Below are 20,488 nucleotides of genomic sequence, written 5' to 3' on the forward strand. Positions count from 1 at the left end.
GTTTTTTTTATTCCTTCACGGTATTTGGTCTTCCATATTTACTTTTCCAGAAGTAAAGAAAGACATGTCAGAACATGGGAGAGAAAACAAATTAGTTCAAGTATACATACAGCCCGTCAGGAATACAATGCAGCGCGACAGAGAAGGGCTCCATGACTTTGTCGAGCAACTCCACAGGAATAGGCCAAAGTGCTGACTTCAGATCCATGGATAATGCAGCTTCAGTTCCAGTCCATCTTGTAAATGATGCTGCTTATGTGCCAAACAAGTGCCATAGTAAATATTTAAAGCTTTCTCTTAGGAATGTGATTATGTTTTTTTTTTTTAGCTCTGCTACTACAGTCGGAGCACAACCACATCCACTTGGTCAGAATATAGTTTAGAAGAGTATTGCTTAGTTCTTGAAGGCTCCGCAGCGGCTAGCTTTGCTGATAAACTCCTTGAGCATTGCTCCATCCACCTGCCAGAAGGCTCCAGTCTGAGTCACCTGAGTCAGATGGTTTACACAAAACCTAAAACAAAACACTTCCAGGTCCTAGAAAAAACACAAATGATATGAGACAGGATTAAAATATACATTATGTAACATAACACGAAAAAAAGACAAAATTGACACGATCCCTCTGGGGAATACAGTGCCACAGCAACATGTGTAACACAGTACAGTGTAGGAGCCATTTCTAGAATAGAGGTGCATGGAATATTGTTCATGTAGTTCACGGTGTGTTCACTGGGTGTCACCTTATTCTGTGGAACTTCAAATCAGGTGTTACAAGACGGAGGCTCATTTTTTTATCGTCTTGCCAGTAGAAATGTTACTGTGACTTATAAAAAAGTGTTGGCTTTACAGAGAATTTGTTGACTGCAGTAATGGATTCTTACATCATTACTTATTTGACAGAAAGATCAGATCCAATCCTATCCAATGTATGCAGTTGCTTCAAATTCAGACTTATTGTCAAGTTTATGAAAAAAATAATGAAACTGTAAAAGTAGGGTGAATCATTACACCCAGGCATTACAGTATTGTGGTATACAGTAAGTCAGTGTATATTGTACCTCTGCGTCGTATCGTATGGCGGCAGACAGCAGGGTGAAGGCGTTTCCGACAGTGATGCCTCTCTTGATGATCTGCTGACACAGACGTTTCAGCCGGTTTTCACAGTAAGAGGTGGCCAGGTCCAACAGGCCTGCAGCCAACACGCAAAACGCACACAGGTGAAGGAAATGAATAGAAAACAATGAAAATGACAAAACACAGTATTTGACAACTGTACGCGTGCTAACCGATGGCGTCCTCAGGGGGGAGGTCAACGGTGTCTGTGTAGAGAAACTGCAGGAAGGATCTGTAGACGGGGTAGGAGAACTGGCCGATCTCTATCACCTCCTGCTGATCCTCCGTCCATTGGGAGCGAAACATGGACCGGAAATGCTCACACCTACTCGAAACAAAAGACCTTATCTACGCTGTATACATATATGGCTGGGTATGGAAAAGAAAAAAAATGCTGTCATTGATTTATCATGATTACTTTTTGGTTATGTCTTACACGCACCTGATCTTCAGCACAGCTTTGTGAACGTGAATGCATTTGCCTTCAACGCTGAATTTCAGATCAGACGTTTCTGGACTGTCAAACTCTTTCCTCAGAGCCTCCGCAACAGTCATGAAGCCATCATGCTCTGAAATAACGCAGAACACAATAATCAAGCTCCATCCCCTTATTCAAGTTATGTTTTAAAAAGAGTTACATTAGCTAAATAATCTCTCTCACCCATAGATATGAGCCTCCACATGACGGAGGGTGTGCCGAAGCAGGCGAAGACGTCGTCAGTGCTGCTGAAGTGTGTGAGGTGTGGAATGACGATGGATTGACCCCGACACTGACCCCACATGTACACCTGGGAGGTAAACCTTGTTACTTGCAGCCAAATCACAAACCTCATCATTGTACAACACAAATCAGAGGCAGTTCTGTCACACTATCATGGCTTACTGAGACACTTAGTGAGGATAGAACAGAGCCATCGTTAATATTAAAGTGCTGTGACCGAGATATGCACGGAGCGGGACGTTGTACAGCTGAAAAATAAACATGTACGTGTTCTCTGGCGGATTAGCTATGACCTTAAACTGAAATAATATCCAAGACAAGGGAACAAGGGAACAAAGATAGGCCCACTTAAAATATTTGGGACAAAACTGTTAAGCACTCGGTCCTGAAAAAAAAAGTGACAAATTATGAGAATGAAGCCCAACAAAAACAAAATATGCACATAGTATAAAAGCTGTCTGTGGTCAGGATACGCTCTAGTCTTATCAGGAATGAATAACACTGCACAAATCCACTCATGTATGAACAAAATACATATGGTGCCATAGTACACTAGATTAATCGCATATATACCTGCCCGCTTTGGGTCTTGGCTGCTGAAGTATGTGTTGAATGGCATGCTGCGACCTCTACAATCCTGTTAAGTGAGAGATGTGTTAATAAATTGGCATGCTTTCATTTCTAAGTACAGAATCACATGGAAACTGTTAATATTGTGTTATAGCAATGAGAAAAAGGGCAGAATAGTCATCGTTTATGAAGGAACAATTCTATGACGAGTTCCTTATGCCCACTGACAACAGGAGGGGGAAGCTGAGGTACAGAGGGAGGAAATGGGGACAGGAAACAGGAAGTTGAAGTCTTAACAGGGTGGGAAGAATGTGCCTGTTTATTCTCCGAATACAAAGAAAATCAGCCCCCCACCTTCTTCCCCTACCTCTCTTTGTCAGCCATGATTTGTACAGGGCTGAGGTGGTTGTTCTTGTTGCCAGTTCCCAGTTGACCGTAGGTGTTTGCTCCCCAGGAATACAGCAGCCCTTCGTCTGTTAGTGCCAGGCAGTGGCTGTAGCCTGATACAATCTGGAATACAGGGAATAACCTGTGAAGGAGTCACGCATAGAGACTAGTATGTGATGAACAACCTTGGCGTACACAACATCCCCACACAGCATTAAGTTGCCGTCTCACCTGTTGCATACACAGCCCTTGGAGTACAGCGAGGCGACAAGGTGTCAGCTGGTTTCCATTGTTTCCAATACCCAGCTGTCCGTTACCATTGTAGCCCCAGCCATAAACCTAGATAAACATGAACAACTTTACTGTATAAAAGTTCAGATTTCCTTAATGGGATCAATAGGATTTCATGTAATGCCATGTTAACCTCTCCGTTGTCGATCAGGGCCATGGAGGAGGTCTGGCCACATGTGATGCCAACAGCAGTCTTGCCCTGCAGGCAGCCGGTGACTCTCCTGGGGTAGGGCTGGTTGGCTGTGGAGCCTGAGCCAATCTGGCCACAGTTGTTGTAACCCCAAGCAAAGACCTGGAGGGGCAAGGAAGGCCGGTCAGGACCAGGGATGCAACACAGTCAAATTTTTTAAATTGTAGCACGCGGAAAGACAAATTTACAATAATGTAATGTTTTCACATGGCTTCATGGCTTTCGGATTTAAGTCTGATGTGATTTCATTTTCATACTTCTTAGGTGGTAAGAAAGAGCTCTGTGTGAGTAATCCTGAGACAATTTGTTACATATAATATTTACACAACACTGTCTTTGCTGACACACGCACGCATGCACGCACACGGTTTAATGCCTTGAGGTTAAAGATAAGCTGCTTAGTCTGAAACAAGCAGAGCAGGAGCTGAATACGTAATGGTTTTTAAGTGACCCATCTAAAACTAAACATGAAACACAAACCTATATGTAACTGTAAGGTAAATATGCCCTTCCTGTTTCATGGTTAACGTAATGTAAAATTATATTTAATAACATTTTTATTTTAACTCCGTTAATGATGATGAAAGTTGCAGAGTTATGGAAATAACGGTTACCTCTCCATCTTGAGTGAGGGCCATGGAGTGATGTGAGCCACACGCCACTTCTCTCACTTTCTTGTTCTGTAGGTTGGCGGTGACCAGCAACGGGGACAGTCCCTGGTTGGTATTCCCATTCCCCAGTTGACTGTAGCCATTGTGCCCCCAAGCAAACAGCTGTCCATCTGCCATAAATAAACACAACAGGTCAAGATCAGAAGAGTCAGTGGCTCATGAATCCAGATTCTAAGCTCATTACATTTTTGTGAAAGGAGCCATAGCTACAGGCCAGATGACACAAGCAAGTACCTACCCTCTGTGGCCAGTAGGACATGAGGCCCGCTTCCATAGCTCAGGCTAACTACCTTCTTTCCCTGCAAGAAGTCCAGTTTCTTTGGCTCAACGGTGCTCAGACTGTCTCCTGTACCAAGGCAGCTACTGCTGTTCAACCCAATCACAAATACCTGGGAATAAAACACACACACCACACACACACCTTAACATAAAAAGGTTTTTGTTACCAGTAACCAAACCACAAATAAAACTGCCAAGAACACAGGCACAGAAAAGGTACAGAGAAATCCAAGAACACAATGTGATGCAAACTAAATACAAATATGTAGGTACAACAATAGAGTGTAACAACTGACTTGTGTAACATTCCGGCTTACATGGTATTATAGGAGTCTACTGATAGTGGCATAGTGACATTTCAGTCATAAAGAGAATGAAAACAATGTTTCCTGCAGTGTTTTGTAGCAGAGGTGGGCTTGGTGAGATGTTTATTTTAAAGGCTTTAAATTGAGATAAATGAAGACTTTCAAAAGAGGCAGGATATACCGGTGCCTCACACACCCTCCTCACCTCATTGCCATGTGTGATGTAGATGGCTTCATTAGCAGAGGTTCCAAAGACACAGGCCTGTCGGACTGTGGCTAGTTCCTCAGTGCTCAGTAGAGAGAACAGGGGCCACTTGCTGACGTCCACCATGGCTCCCGCAAGACTCAGCCTTCCTTGTTGAGGAGCAGTCAGGCCTGACGGGGGGAAGGAGGGAGGAATGGGAGGGGGATGACGAGGAGAAGGGAGGACGTGAGGACAAGGAGGAGGTGATGCTGGAGGAGGTGGGGAGCAAAGACCAGAACCATCCCTGCTGACACTTCAGGAAGGACAAGATGAGAGGTAGTTGTGAATAAATGGAGCAAGGCAGAGAAAATGTCTCTCTTAAAGAAGGGTCTTCTGACAGAAAACCACATTAAAAACAACATATTTATATTAACAGACTGGGTTTCATAAATGAATAGAACACGGATTGGACAGATATACACATACACAGACAGATGCGCTCAGAATTACATGCAAAAATCAGTCGGTGGTTCTATGTGAGAATCAGAAGCTGAAGAAACTAACTCTTCTACTTTAAGATAAATGAAGAATCCCTTGTTTAAGCCACAACTTAACTCATGGAAATTAGGCATGGCGGGCAGTCAACGCAGCACAACATTATAGCAAGGCTTTATGCTTCGTATTCTTGGCACATTCTCAACACAAATTCTGTCAATTCAATGTATACTGCCTTAGTAAAGCAATTGAGTGATATATATTGTAAGACATTCTAGCTTGTTACGGGGACCTTTAAATTGCTAAATTATTAAGGGGAGTTCGGCATCGTAGCGGAGCGGAGCTAGCCAAAACACATAATAGAGCATTGTCAGCGAGCAAAAACTGTTATCTAACGCAACTGTTCCCTTTGAGGCTCTGTGTAATAAAAACCTTTCATTTAAGCCATTTATATAAGGCACCGCAGAAAGCTAACTGGCACTGAAGCATATTGTAAACAAGAGAAGCTAGTGGCTTAACGTTAGTTAAGCGTTTTCCTGTGTTCTTCCTACCTAAAGCATCGCTCCATGACGAGTCAACTGAGAAAAGAGACAGACAGAGATATATATTTAATTACAGTATCAATATCAGTAAAAACACCCACGTCTGCAATATGTAAACTAATGGTACACAGTTACCCGACTGAAATCGTCTCCCCGCTGGTGGTGTCAACAGTAGAGCTGCCTGCTATATTATGTCTATGTCTGTATCGATTGGCCAGTTTTTCGTCTCCTTTATTTCAGGCAGAGTAGACTATACATGGGCGTATTACTGCCCCCCTCTGGTCATTGGTCGAACAGCTGTTTTAAATATGTGGTCAGGCTGAAGTTCTTATAGTAGCCTACTTATTAGATAGCTTAGTCAGAACCGTTTATATTGTATCATCATTGAACCGAAACATGTGTGATGTACATCGGGGGAAAAAAGGACATCAGGTTTGTTATGGTTACAATTATTTCATTTTGAGAAAGTTATCATCACGTCAAAGCAAATTCATACAGCACATGTTCGCATTTAAGGGATATGGTTATATTGAAAACATATACATATTTACATATTACATATGATTACATAAATGTGTCAACTGCCAACCCTTTGTGGCACATTGGCCCCTTCCCCTCTCTCTCCACCTAAAATAGACAGGTCAGTTCCATGCAACATTCATGCAACATGTATGCCAACCCAGTATTTTAATGTTAATGTATGTTGTTCTTTTCACAACGCCCATTCATTATTAGTCACACATACAAGTTAAATAAAGCAATAGTTGTACATTTGCACATCAGTCATACAGCTATTTATACGTTTAGATGATTCTAAAGTTTTGAAACTGCAGTTCAAAAAGTAAAAACAAATCTTTCCATGTTCTTGTAGTGTAGCTCTCCTTGACAACCAGCAGGTGGAGTACCTCCACATGGATCTGGGCTCATCGGCTTACCTGTGCTACGTCCCATAAGAAGCTCTTATATAGTGCCAGAGAATTAGAGTTTAGACATTAGGGTTTTAATATGGGCTCAGTTCAGTTGTGGATTGAGATACGAATTATGGCGGTTTGTAAACATTGGAAATTATTAATTTAATTATTTTGATATTATATTTATATTCTCTAGAAAATTAGAATCAAGTCCAAATATGTTTATTGGGGCTTGTCTTGGCTCGATGTGCCCAAAAAAACCTTTGTGTGTATTTTGTATTTATAAAACATGTTTTATTTATAGACAGATTAAATATAAAATCTTGCTAATCAGGATAATAACTTCCTACTTGGATTCTTTGTCCAGCAGCACCGAGCAGCAGTACCTGTGGCTATCTACTGTGGCTAGTGGGCAGTTATATGATAATTCCTTGGATGCGAATGCGGTCCATGTTGGGGATTTCTCTGGGAGCTGGTCATATGTTTAATACATCCATGCAGCCAACAGATCAATGCATCAGTCTTAGTGTTAACACTGGCTTCAATTGGCTCCTATACTCAGTCTACAAATCTGCACTACTACTACTACTACTACTACTACTACTGTCTTCTTGTAGTTTTGTATGTTTTGTTTTAGAGGCTGGTTCGAGTTATAAATCGCCTTCACTCAATATTTATAGTAAAAAAAAAAGTGGTTCAAACCAACGAAAGTTCATCAAAAGTTTTACATTTGAAGTTTTTTACATCAAGTGTAAAACGTACGAGGTATTTTGTAGGCATAAACGTTTTAGATTTATAGAATATTTAGTTTAAGCTAAAAAACTGATTTAATGCACCACCCGGCGAGCATGCTAAATGACCCAAATCAAACACACCCACGTTGTTGCGTCAAAACAAACCCAAAACCGGTCAAAACAGGTGTATGCTGGCTAAAATACAAAATGCTAACTTTGAGTAACAAACTTTGTGGTGGAGCTCCCAGCAGGGCGACTTCGACATTTACTTAAAAACTTCTACTTTCAGTGAGGTGTGTAAGGCCTCTGGTCGGAAAGCGGCTATTATAATAATAAATATAATAAAAACCTGTCACACTCTCAGCTCAAAACCTAGCTAGCTAGTCTGACGTTCTATGCATCAGAGAGGCTGCGTTCTCTTAATACATCCATGGGCTGCGTCGACTCTGTTTATGACCTAGCTAAGGTTAGTGGGACCAAAGAAGAGGCTGAGTGGACTGGCTATCTTTTGCATTAGAAATGAACGACCAGAGAAGTTAAACCTGGAGCAGTTTGAGGAGAACTTCGCGGTGCTCAAGACTCGAAGAACTAGCTACGTTCAGACAGGTGAGTACAACAACAAACCTGTAGGTTAGGAGGACGTCCACTGTGTTGCTTAGAAACGTAGCGTTATGTGTGGGTGTTGTCCGACAGAAACTGTAACGTAAGCTGTTGTCGAAATTATAATGTCTTCACATCTCTCGTTTTACTGCCTTGGTGATGCTTTATTCTGCTGTTAAAGTGGCAGGTATGAAAGCCTAATTGTGCTTGTCTGAGTTTTGTCCACTTTTCTGGTTAACTCTTGTAGCTAGACTGAGGAAGACGGTTGTATATTAATAATTGTTAATCAGTTGTATGCACAGGCTGCAAATGTCTGTCTATAGAGAATGCCTTTATTGTTGTTCACATACTTTTTACTTCTGAGTACAAGTTATTTAAGTCAGATTTCTTTAAAGTTGCAGTACGTTTACTTGAGTCAATTATTAGTACTCTTTTCATCCCCATATCTCAGTTCTTTCCAGGAAACCTTGTAGAAAATTTAAAGGTCCCATGACATGGTGCTCTTTGGATGCTTTTATATAGACCTTAGTGGTCCCCTAATACTGTATCTGAAGTCTCTTTTATATAGACCTTAGTGGTCCCCTAATACTGTATCTGAAGTCTCTTTTATATAGACCTTAGTGGTCCCCTAATACTGTATCTGAAGTCTCTTTTATATAGACCTTAGTGGTCCCCTAATACTGTATCTGAAGTCTCTTTTATATAGACCTTAGTGGTCCCCTAATACTGTATCTGAAGTCTCTTTTATATAGACCTTAGTGGTTCCCTAATACTGTATCTGAAGTCTCTTTCCCGAAATTCAGCCTTGGTGCAGAATGACAGCCACTAGAGCCAGTCCCACAATGAGCTTTCCTTAGTATGTGCCATTTCTGTGTCTGTAGCTGTTGAGGAGGAAAGGAGGAGGGGGGAGGTGGAGGGGGTGTGGCCTTGACCAACTGCCACTTTGCTCGTTTGAAAGCCATGATGTCTCTCTCTCATGGGTGGGCCAAATTCTCTGGGCGGGCAAAGCAGAGAAAGGGGAGGTAACCTTGCTCCTTATGACCTCATAAGGAGCAAGATTCCAGATCGGCCCATCTGAGCTTTCATTTTCTCAAAGGCAGAGCAGGATACCCAGGGCTCGGTTTACATCTATCACCATTTCTACCCACTGGGGGACCATAGGCAGGCTGGGGGGACACATATTGATGTGAAAAAAAAACCTTTAAGGAAAGTGTTGCCATTATTTTCTCCAAACATGAAGGTCTACACTTTACAGTTTCAAAACTCTCCCCATGTTGACAGGAATATCATTATGCAGGTAGAGTAATGCATCCCAGTGGAAAAATACAGCACCAAAAACTATTAGGTGCAGCCTAAAATGTGTTCATTTTAAATTGTCGAATGTAAACCCTCCCCAAGTTGCTAAAATCTAAAAATCTAAAAAATAAGTGACCCCATTGTCCTTACCTATAAGATATACGTCATCTGTTAGGATTTGCTTAGACCAAACTGTCCATAGTAATTTTTATAGGGAGGCTATAGGGAAACCGCCACTATATATACAGTTTAAATATGCCCTGTTCTCATAGAACTACATTAGATTTCTAATACAACAGGTTACATGTAGAAAACAGAAAGAAAGACATGCTTTCAGGGGCTACCATAATCTTTCTATACCCCTGCAAAAAGATTTATAATGAGTTGATAAGTTTTGGAGTCTTTCTGCTGTCAAATATCTCTCTGGCTGTTGTAATTAAAAGTCATCTCTTTTCTGGTTCATTTGCATGTTATGAATTCCCACTGGCTGCAAGCATCACTCTCAGATTTCAGTGTTTTTCTGCCTCCTCTTTTCACTCCCCTTGTTTTTCTCTTGCACCCTTCTACCTCCCACACCTTCTTTCTCAGTGTTCCTGCACCCTCACTGCTGTCTTTTTTTCCTTCTTCTGCCTTTTCTAGCTCCACTACTTTCTGTGTATGACAAACACAGACATACTGTACACAGGCATGCAGCTGTGGCTGTTTGCTGTTGGAGCTGAAGCTTCACTCTGTGTGCACACAAATTATATTTTGCCCTCTTGATGACAGCAATCCCATGCTGCAGCCTTGAGCTCCTTAGAACAATACAAACTGTGAACACAGTGTGCAAAAAAAATCTGCCAGGCATCAGTCATCCTGCAGTAATGACTGTGTGTATCTCTTATGTATGTGTGGTCCTTGTTGTGATGTCAGAATATACAAGACTAGATGAGCAGTAGACATTGCTGTTTGTGAAGACTATTACCCTGGACTCATTTGCTGATACTGCAATGCAGCTGAGAGTGATGTCTGTTCCAGGAAGTTCAGTGTTTGTCTGTAATTGGTCATTTGTACCACTGCAGAATTTCACTCATTTGAGTGTGTGCCTGACAACTTAGAAAAAATGCAAATGGTGTGCAAGGGAGAAGGGTCAAATTCACCTTAGAGCTTCATAAATGGGTCCCTGTTGTCTGACAGAAAGTCACACCAAAAGCACCTACAGTATACAGTTTGGTGTGTTCAACCTTTACATTTGTCATATTCTGCAGGATGTTTACTGTCTCTAATTTCGTCTTTAAATAGTATACATCTTTAATTTTCTTTTACTAAATTCCCAGGTCTGCACCTTTTATTTCTGTCAGCTCCAAGAGGGGATGTTATTACACTGCAAACATCAAAGGCACTTTATACTTTTTTACCTTTTCCTCAGTAAAATGTCTGTTTTTGGGCTTAGGTTTAGAAATTGACTGAATCCCAGGCAAATGAGCCACAACCATATCTAGAGAATGGATGGTGTGTTTTCGTTCCAGAAAACGCTGTAAGGGACTTGATGGTGTGTGCTAGACCGATTTTTCTATTTTTTATGTAAAACATTTTCTATCATTCACTGACATTTAATTATTTCTCTTATAAAGACACACAAACGTGACTTGAAAAAAGTGAAGTCTGGTCTGTTTATTGCTTTTCGTTGTTGTTTTGTTAGTTTAATGGGTTTTTAATGTCACTGACACTGTGATTACGGTCCAGAGACTTCACATGCATGTCAACAGGATAATTAAGTTGTCCACTGATAAGGTTTCTCGCGCGTGTGTGTTGTGTGTAGAGTTTGACCAGCTAATGTGGATTCAGCACTATGGACAGCGCCACTGCAGCATTTTCAGCTCCGTTTCCACCATACGGTATATGGTTTCAACCCGCCAGCCGCCACGAGTGCTAGACAGTCTCATTACTGAGATACGATTTTAATAATTGTAATAAATGAAATACGCCAAGCAGCACTTCATCCAACATCATTTCAACTCTTATAATTTAATTAAAACATGCGAAGGAGACAATCAATTCTAAAAGATAAAAGACGTCACTTAGATATCGTACAAGCCGAAGCCGAACTGACTAGAAGAGCCCACTGTAAGAAGGGAGTCGTGCAACAGGTGTGTACATTTGCCGATAGAAAGGGGGGCATTGCCAGATTTTGGAGTAACGCCTAGGCTATCTGGTAGAAAACGCGCTCGTAAAACAGCAGTAAAGAGAGACAAAGGAATGTGGTGGTCTCGTACCCATATAAGTGACGCCATCTCGGCGCCCCCTACCCAAAATCTTGTCGGTTACAGTTTCTATCCAGTCAGTCCAGATACTGACGGTGTGGGAACCACGTGTCTACCTAACTGCAAACAGCTTCTCTCAGTAGGGCTGCATCAAGCTGCACAGGCAGACCGGAGGTAACCCTTTCCTTCAGAACAAAAGTCGAGGGCAAACCAGACTGCTATTTTTTTCTAAGGAAAGGAACTTGGGAAATAGGCACAGCTCTAGGTTGTGCAATCAAACAAAGTGTAAATTGTTTTGAAAGTACAGGCAACAAAGTCATACATGTGCATACTGCAAAATGTTGTAATGTTTCCGTGTCATTTGGCACTTTTGTTCATGCTGTAGCTTGAGGCCTTTTCTTTTTATGTGATTATTGAAACATGCGTTTTTATCCTGAAAATATACATTAATAAATATAACCAACTAACTAACTTTAGTTGCCTATATTGTACCTATGTCACTGCGGATTTGATTCTATGATGAACAGTTACATTTCCAATTTAATTTACTCCAGATTTCTTCTTTAATATTTAGTCTATTTTCTTTATTGTAAATTGACAAGAATGCTCTTTTACTAAATCAAGTAAAATGTTTGTGTAAGAAAATAGCCTACTACATAGGCTTTAACCCTTGTGTTGTCCTTCGGGTCCCAGTGACCCGAAGGACAACACAAGGATTATGTACTTCCCTTTACTTTGTTAAGAATTGCTCTCTAAACCCTGTTTCTTGTAAAGTAAGTAAGTAAAGTTTATTTCTAGAACACATTTAAACACAGTTTAAGCTGACCAAAATGCTGTACAAACAAGAACTAAGGTGCTGTATTAACCCTTGTTTAGAGAGCAATTCTCAACAAAGTAAACGGAAGTACATAATCCTTGTGTTGTCCTTCGGGTCACTGGGACCCGAAGGACCACACAAGGGTTAAGAAAGTAAAAAGAAAATACAGATCTTTTGGAAAAAGAGAGAAGCTCCTCACATAAGTGTGCTCTATCAAAATTGTGACGGTTCGGACTTTTGTTTTGAAGGTGCCAACCGGAATAGGTGTTTTTGTTTAATTGCTCCTACTCTGTTGCTGGTTAGGTATAGATAGCCTATTCAGTGCACCTCCTCGCGCCGCACCGGCCGTCGGTCGTCTCGAGCGCTGCTGAGAAAGACGCTGAAGCACCAGAGGAGCGTGAAAGGACCAGCCGGACCCGGTCTTCTTCTTCTACTTCTTCTCCATCTAGTTTATGGTGTAGTAGAGACAGCTGAGCCATAGTCCAGCTGTTTTCATCAGCAAGGTGAGGAAGAGGAGGAGGAGACGAAGAGGAGACAGACAGGCAGACAGCAGCAGGATCTTGGCGCATTGGAGCTTATGGATTATTGAGAAGTGGAGGCCGAAACGCGGATCAAATATTCATAAAGACTTTTTGAAGAGAAAAACCCAGAGTGGGATAGTGCAGAGATTCCCTGCAGTGATTCACCTGCCCGGTCCAGCGCTACACGCGCTCACTGACCAGAGACCAGAAAACCAGCGCTGCTGCTGGAAAAGGATTCTGCATCTCGCGTGTGTGTGTGTCTGAGTGTGTGTGTCTTAGTGAGTGTGTTTGGAAAGGAGCCCCCCCTGCTGCAGTACTTGTCTGCTGTAGCCTACTGGAACAGGGATGCCACCGACTTACTGACGGACACCCGGTATCCGCACCCCTTCCCTCCCCCCCCACACACCCCCCCTTCCCCGGACGACGGACGCACCGACCCCAGCGATCCCCACTAATATGCAATGGTTTTTTGTGCAGAAGCCGACAGCTGCCGCGTACCGCCGACTTCACGCTAGCGCCGCCGCATGCTTGTCCGCCGCTGCCGCTCCTCTCCCCGTGCCGCGCGGCAGACGACGCCATTTGAAGAGGAGCGCTCGGGGGCTTTTCACGCCGCGGCGGCCGGGCGGCTGCAGCAGCGACCTATCCTCCGCCGCTGAGGACCACCGGCCGCTGGGGCAGCCTGAGGTGGAGACCCCAGAGAAAAGCGCCGCAGCGGTTGCTCTTTTCCTGTCGCACGGAGACGACGTCGACCCGGAATACGTGCGGCTGCTGGTCTCTGAGCTCGTGGAGGATCCGGGCGAGAAACCGGGCGACGAGCCGGGCTTCCTGCTCTTGTTTTTGTCTATGGTGCAGATTAGGGGGCCGAAACACCGCCGAACTGAGCCCATCAGCTGGCCGGCTCTGCTGGCATGCAAACAGGGGGGCGGATCAGCCCCCATGCGGTGGGTGAATTTTAGGCTGCCGCATCCGGAGCGCCTCTTGTCCCCCCCCACCTCCTCTTCCTCCTCCTCCCCCGTCTCGGCCAAATCCATGCGGTTTATTTGGAACAACATTTTCAGCAAAGGATCGCATATGCTGCAGTGTCTTTGTGGCAGGAGCCTCAAGAAAAACAAGAACCCAACTGGTGAGTTTGTTGTGTGTGTGTGTGTGTGTGTGTGTGTGTGTGTGTGTGTGTGTGTGTGTGTGTGTGTGTGTGTGTGTGTGTGTGTGTGTGTGTGTGTGTGTGTGTGTGTGTGATAGAGAAATAGTTTATTGCTTTTATGTGCCTGTAGGAGTGTGTGTGTATTCCCTCCCGAGACTGCACTGTTTGACTGCTTGCTGGTGTTTCTCTGCAATCGCAGTTGTGCAGCAAGTGAGTGCACTAGAGGGAGGGGAGGGGTGTGTGATGGGGGGCAGAGGGAGAGGAGGGGGGGGGTGATAACTTATTAGCACAAAAACTGACAACTGTGGTACAGTGCATGCGAAAAAGCGTGCGTGTGTGCTGTGTGGGGCAGAAATGCTGCAGAAAATCAAGTCTAATGCAGCATGCAGAACCGTTCAGGCTTCAGTAACCTGCATGATTAAACAGCACATGGCCTTGTTTAGACTTTCACTGTGGATATTCAGTGCAAACTGTGGAACAAGAAATAGTGTGTTTCTTCTTGTGGCTGCAGACATTTTAGTCAGTGTATCCAAACATTGTTTCTCATGAATGCGATCGAAGACTGAATGTGATGCTGTGTTCAGCAGAGCACAGAGCTTCTTAGGGGAATGACTTTAAGAGGTTGTACAATGTTCATTGAAGCTTTTTCATTAAGGGGAGCTGTTAATCATGTCCAATGTCATGCTTGGCTTGCTTGTCCATCTTCTAAAGTTGGATTTGTGTACATAGATTTTAGACTTTACATAGACTTTAAAGATCAGGGCTGGGAAACCCGTCAGTCACAAGTGACTGTGTTCATCAACAGGGATGATATAATTTAAGAGTGAGATTCAGTTTAATTCACCAGCAGGTCTTTTGATTATCTTAGTCATGCTCTCCAGGGTACAGGACAAATTCAAGCTTTTACCAAACAAAATAGTTTGCTTTGGTCTCGACCAGATTTTCCCTCTGCTTTGGTTGAGGGCAGGACAGAGATTGACATTGGCAGCATTGCAACAGGAAGTTGACATTATTGGCATATTGACATTGCATCAAAAAGTTGGCCCGTGTATCCTCAACACAGTGTTTACAGGGGAGCAGCAGGCTTTTTGAAGTCCGATGGCAGTAAGATATTTATTGTGTTTTTATTTAAATTGTTCCTACCATTGTAATTTGAAAACTTAGTTTTTTCGACTAGTTGACAATTGGAATTTTCTTCACTTTGGATTTTGTTAAATTGTGAGGGGTCATTCATTTTTATATTTTATAAACCTAATTACTCAGCCAACTGAAAAACTCACTGATAGACTAGTTGGTAATGATAGTACCTAGTTGCAGCCCTAATATGAAGTCAGCTGTGCAGTGTACAGTAAGAAAATAGTCTATACTAATTTACCCAAACCTTAAAAATAGCTGACTAATGGAATTTGTAGTTATGAATATGCAAATGTGTAGGCACTTTGTAGTTTTTTTTTTTTTTTTTTGTCATATGAACTGAAAGAATACATTTTACAGGCAGGTTAGTGGTCAGTCTGCAGCAGGTTGTTATTCTGTGTCTTACTCAAAGGCACTTCACCAGGCCTCGATTAAAGGAACAGTACGCCACTATACCAGCTGAAGGGCTAATAGAAAGCGGCCCATTTATAAACGAGTTATAATTTAGATATGTGGTGTTTTTCTCCTCTTTTCTTCTACTTTGACCCAACCAAGCTAACGTTTGCTTAGCTGCAATTACCTTAAATTGGTTTGATGGAAAACCCGTCACTGGCCTGTTTTTTTGTGCCTAAAACATATTTGGGCAAATGGTAGGAGGCCTGGGAGGTGACTACCATATCTGATTATAAAAAGCTTAGCCACCTGCCAATCAAGCAAACGCAATTCTTTTTAAGCCTTAATATATCCTGAATTAAATTAATGTTCTCTAGTCTGAGTTTTCATGCATACATGTCTGTTTTTGTCTTCATCACTGGCTGATATAACAATGATTCCATAAACAGTTTATTAAAGGCTGGTAGGTCTTTCCTGAGGAATATATGTGTACTTTATTAACAAACATCCCAAGATAAAAGGCCATAAGTGATCGAAAAGTAATCTCTGGGAAAACACTAGAGCAGTAAGACTCGAGCACCAAACATAAACCCCTAATCTCGCAGATTAAAGGTGAAAACAAACAAAATCAATATTGATGTGTTGGCACAGGTGAAAGGACAAATTTGCTACACAGAACTTAACAGTTGTACTAAACATTTTCTCCACTTTTCACTGCCTGCCAACACTACTGCCTGCAATTTATCAGAAGTGTCCCATGACTGGTTATTTTCTTTGTGTCCTCAGGGCTCTCTGTTTCTGCTTTTATTCCTTTTTATATTTTGCTCCTCTTGGCTTATTTCATGAATTGGCATGAAGCTAGACTTGCTGGATTTATGAGAGAACGTGTGCACTCCTGTAATACATTAGCAGGGATATTACCTTCTTACTCATAGTTACCCTGCAGTTTCAAACTCCCTCTTTGGGTGTGGAATGTAATTAAATGGACATATTCTGAGCTGCAGTTTTGTCTGATATTTCATGTCATTTTTAAGTAAAAAATAAATCAACTTTAATGTTACTGTAAAATGTCATACACGTACAAACGGTATAGTATCAGGGTTTTTTGTAACCAGGGTCATAATGCTGAAACAATTGAGTGTGAAAGTTTATTCTTGACCTAGGAAAATATATGTTACACTCAAGGTCTACTTACTAGCTTTTTCTGGAGCTTTCAACCACTCCTCATGTTCTTCACCAGGGGATGGAGTTGGCTCAGTTGACCTAAAATCTTGGTCCCTATCTATCTTGGATATGAAGATAACTGAATCAACTCCACCTGCTCATGGAGACTATGAGCTCTAGTTGAAAGCTTCTGAGGAAGCCAGCAGGTGGACCTTGAGTTAATGTTATTTTGTTGATTGAATAATTTGTTAAACCAATGAAAGTCAGTTTATGGCAGTTTTGATATTCCATTGAATATTTAAGATACTATTTAAGTAAAAACATTTGTTTCAAATTTGACACATCACATTGGATTGGTGAACTTGTAGTGACCACTTTTAATGTGTTTTTTTTAACATTTTATAAGCTAAATTATCGGAAAATTAAAACATTGCATGCAACTAATGATAAAATATTGACATTTATCCAGTTCTCTGCACCAATGAGGCATATCACTGAGCATTTATGTGCTGTGGCCTTTGAAGTCATTATACCATGGTGAAGTAATTGTGTATGGCTAAGTGTTTAGGTCTTATTTCCTGGTGTAATGCCAACCGCAGTGATGTTGTTTAAATAGTTCAAATGCAAGTGGTGACAAACAAGGAGCTTAGAAACTTGGCTTATGTATATGTTGTCAATATCAGGTGATTCATGATTAGCTAATGAAAGAATACCCCCCCACCCCACACACACACACACACACACACACACACACACACACACACACACACACACACACACACACACACACACAGAGTGGGAATGCAAAGAAGACTGGGAGTACGTACTGTACATGAGTAAGTCCCATCAGCATCCTGCAGCCAGGCTCATAGATGTATAAGAGTCAGCACCATTTAGCTGTCACTTTCTTATTTAATTAAAGGAAACTTACTGTATGAGCTCTTTCCCTGGGAGTTTGCCTGTGTTTATGGGTAATACACACAGCCATTGGTGGTGAAATATGGACCTGCTGTTGATGGGGAGGAGAGAGTTTTGCTGACTCAGGATTTCTTCTGAATTGCTAGTGAAAATAGAGAGAGAGAGAGAAGAGAGAGAGAGAGAGAGAGAGAGAGAGACGGTTGCTTGTGATGTGATAGAGTGTGTGCGGTGTCTAAACCTAGTTTTGTATAGTCTATGGTCTAAACTAGGCTAGACCTGTGTCAAGCTCAGTTATACAAAAATAGCGTAGTTTCATTGGCATTGTGTCTTTGTTGGGTGTGTGTTGATTTGAGAAAATGACTTAGATGGAGCATTTAGTTGTTTTTGTCCCTGGAGTGAAAATGAGTCCCACCATGGGAAATGGATTCTTTGGCAAATGTCTTTTTTTGGTTTTGGTGGCCTGGAGAATACTCAGCAATGATTACATCTATTGTATGATTAAAAAAAGGATTAATGGGTAAATTAGCAAAGGCAGGGTTAGAGAGAGAGGCACTGTTGCTTTACCTCTGAAGCAGAGATCTTCAACAGGGGGTCCGGGATCCTTAGGGGGTCCTCAGATTTACTGCAGGGAGGCCTCCAAATTTTTGTTAATTTAAAAAAAAAAAAGTTTGTTAATTAATAATAATGATAGGCTAACTGGTCTATACAGTAGGTAAGGTATTCACAAAGGTAGCCATCTACAGATACCGTACAATACATCCTATTCACTGTGCTACATGTATGTTTAATATTAAAAGATAATTTATAAAATCGTGCCAAAAAATATAATTTTAATAGCTTAGTATTATGCACTAAGAAGTTATGTATAAAGGCGTTCGGCCGCCATACACGTTATTGTAGGCCCAGTTTTATATGCAACTTCATTTTATACAATATATGTAGCAGGGGGTCCCTGCGCCGTGTCTCTTTCAGTTAAGGAGTCCTTGGCTTAAAAAACCTTGAAGACCCCTGCTCTAAAGAGAAAAAATATATATACATAAGGACTTTCCAACAATGTCATTCATACAGTCCAAAATATTCAAATATCCAAATATATAGTTTTAGGTATCAACTGTGGTTGTATATTTACTTATTTACTTACTTAAAATTACTTTTTTTTTAATTTCAATTACGTATATGGTAGGTTCAAATAATTTCATGGGCTGTGTGGGTGAGGCTTAAGACAAAAATAGTCCAGAAATACCACAGATATGACTGACAGGTTTGGGATGGGCAAAAATGATCCTACCGATGCTAAACTAATCCTATCCAGACAGAATTTAGGGTTCTTTCAGGGATTTTAGTGTCAGTTGATCACTATTATGGTGTGTGTGTGTGTGTGTGTGTGTGTGTGTGTGTGTGTGTGTGTGTGTGTGTGTGTGCGCGTGTGTGTGTGTGTGTGTGCATGTGTTGTGTGCTCATTAGTTCATGGCCTCATTGTCCAAACACGCTGCAGAGATTGCAGAAAAACATTATGACTTTGCTGGTCTGATCAGCTTTTCCTCATCACGTCATACTTCACACACTCACAAGCTGTCAACTAGTCACACCAATCCCAAACACACACAGTGCAGTCACAAAGGTCATTTATATAATCAGACAAGATAAACTGAACTGAAATGAACTTTGCAGGTAAAAAAAGCCCAAATGATCCAGTATTTCTTATGTGATAATCATAGTCATGCTTTGACCAGTTGGTAATCCACTATAGCTAAGTTTATGTAACAACCAAACAGGAAGAAGAAAAATATTGTTAATATTTACACACAGTTATACACAATTAACTATTTCATGTGAGGAACTATTTCTTTGGTAGAAAGTTCCAATGTAATGTGTTGACACTGAGGTCTGTGTGCACTATCCAGGAACAGGACTAGTGGCTTTTGAGATTTTTCAATGTATTTTTCAAGTGTGTGTGTGTGTGTGTGTGTGTGTGTGTGTGTGTGTGTGTGTGTGTGTGTGAGAGAGAGAGATTCAATAAGAAACACACTAAAAGTTTCAGATTCTTTCCTTTTATGTTGTTTGGTTACTTTATTATACTGTATGTTATACTTTTACTTCTGTAATCTGTATTATTATTATAAAATGGATTTCTATTGAATTTCTAAAATGTATGGTAAAATAAGATGTTTACTGCAGCTTTTTCTTCCGTTCTTCAATCTTCCCTTGCAATATTCAACGCATTCTCATAAATGGGTTCATATGATATCCTACGAAATTACATCGAAAGCCAGCTGGTAATGTGACGACAGGTTAGGGCTGGGCGATAGGGAGAAAATCAGATATCACGATATTCTTGACCAAATATCTCGATATCGATATTGCGGCGATGTTCTAGGGCAAATAATAGAACAGCTAGAACAGTCTGGTAAGTTCTGAAAAGTACATCACTTCACTGTAATGCAGCCTTTAAAACCAGTAAAAGACAACACTTATGTCATATCACAATATTACGATTATCCAAAATCTAAGACGATATCTGGTCTCCTATCACGATATCAATATAATATTGATATATTGCCCAGCCCTACGACAGGTCACATGACAGTTAAGTTTAGCAGTCTTTACAGTTGAATTTAGCCCATAAAAGGTTACTGTGAGCCGGGTACCGGTCAGCGAAAGGTGCCGGGCGTTTCAGAGGCCGTGGCAGTTGATTTTAGCCGACAAAAGGTGACCGTCATGCGGCGACAACCGTTAAGTTTAGGCACCAAAAAGATTAGTTAAGATTAGAAAAAAAGATTGTTGTTTGGATTACAACACTGATCCCCTTAAAGCTATTGTGCGCAACTATTTTATATTAATGAACGTCCATTACATTCAAGCAATTG

General features: G+C 41.4%; 2 protein-coding genes across 13 annotated transcripts in view; one reads left to right on the top strand and one right to left on the bottom strand.

The window, feature by feature from the left end:
• LOC120554323 (fibroblast growth factor 14-like) overlaps positions 1-20,488 on the top strand; it is a 93,044-nt gene that overhangs the window by 5,703 nt on the left and 66,853 nt on the right. For 7 of the 9 annotated variants that reach the window (XM_039793160.1, XM_039793156.1, XM_039793158.1 and 4 more), the window contains exon 4: positions 1,782-1,909. Coding sequence is in view for 1 of the 9 variants with exons in the window: in XM_039793153.1 (XP_039649087.1) it covers positions 13,328-13,994 (667 nt within the window). In the remaining 8 variants the exon portion in view is untranslated. Of the gene's footprint in view, positions 1-1,781; positions 1,910-7,495; positions 8,001-12,662; positions 13,995-20,488 lie in introns of those variants that run through there. The other 2 variants (XM_039793163.1, XM_039793153.1) reach the window with 2 other exon arrangements.
• Positions 290-6,005, bottom strand: rcbtb1 (regulator of chromosome condensation (RCC1) and BTB (POZ) domain containing protein 1). 4 transcript variants are annotated; one of them, XM_039793148.1, is made up of 14 exons: positions 5,885-6,005; positions 5,759-5,785; positions 4,734-5,025; positions 4,183-4,333; positions 3,888-4,054; positions 3,217-3,375; positions 3,024-3,131; positions 2,773-2,915; positions 2,409-2,472; positions 1,776-1,902; positions 1,557-1,683; positions 1,288-1,439; positions 1,060-1,190; positions 290-535 (listed from the first exon to the last, which is right to left on the bottom strand). In XM_039793148.1, exons 2-14 carry the CDS (start codon positions 5,773-5,775, stop codon positions 395-397), a joined length of 1,779 nt encoding a protein of 592 aa, XP_039649082.1. In that variant the 5' UTR covers positions 5,776-5,785; positions 5,885-6,005; the 3' UTR covers positions 290-394. The 4 variants fall into 4 exon arrangements, with proteins under 4 accessions (XP_039649082.1, XP_039649085.1, XP_039649083.1 ...); XM_039793151.1 differs by lacking the exon at positions 5,759-5,785 and having other exon boundaries at positions 5,885-5,955; XM_039793149.1 differs by having other exon boundaries at positions 5,759-5,887.

This window comes from Perca fluviatilis, chromosome 24 (genome assembly GCF_010015445.1).
Source record: "Perca fluviatilis chromosome 24, GENO_Pfluv_1.0, whole genome shotgun sequence".
Classification (NCBI taxonomy): domain Eukaryota; kingdom Metazoa; phylum Chordata; class Actinopteri; order Perciformes; family Percidae; genus Perca; species Perca fluviatilis.

What these genes read in the sequence shown, in the direction of transcription:
- rcbtb1 (XM_039793148.1), bottom strand. An exon ending in GTGGAGGCTCATATCTATGG is followed by an intron (nt 1,684 to 1,775) that starts GTGAGAGAGATT and finishes GCGTTATTTCAG; the next exon opens with AGCATGATGGCTTCATGACT. An exon ending in CCATACGATACGACGCAGAG is followed by an intron (nt 536 to 1,059) that starts GTACAATATACA and finishes TGTTTTTTCTAG; the next exon opens with GACCTGGAAGTGTTTTGTTT.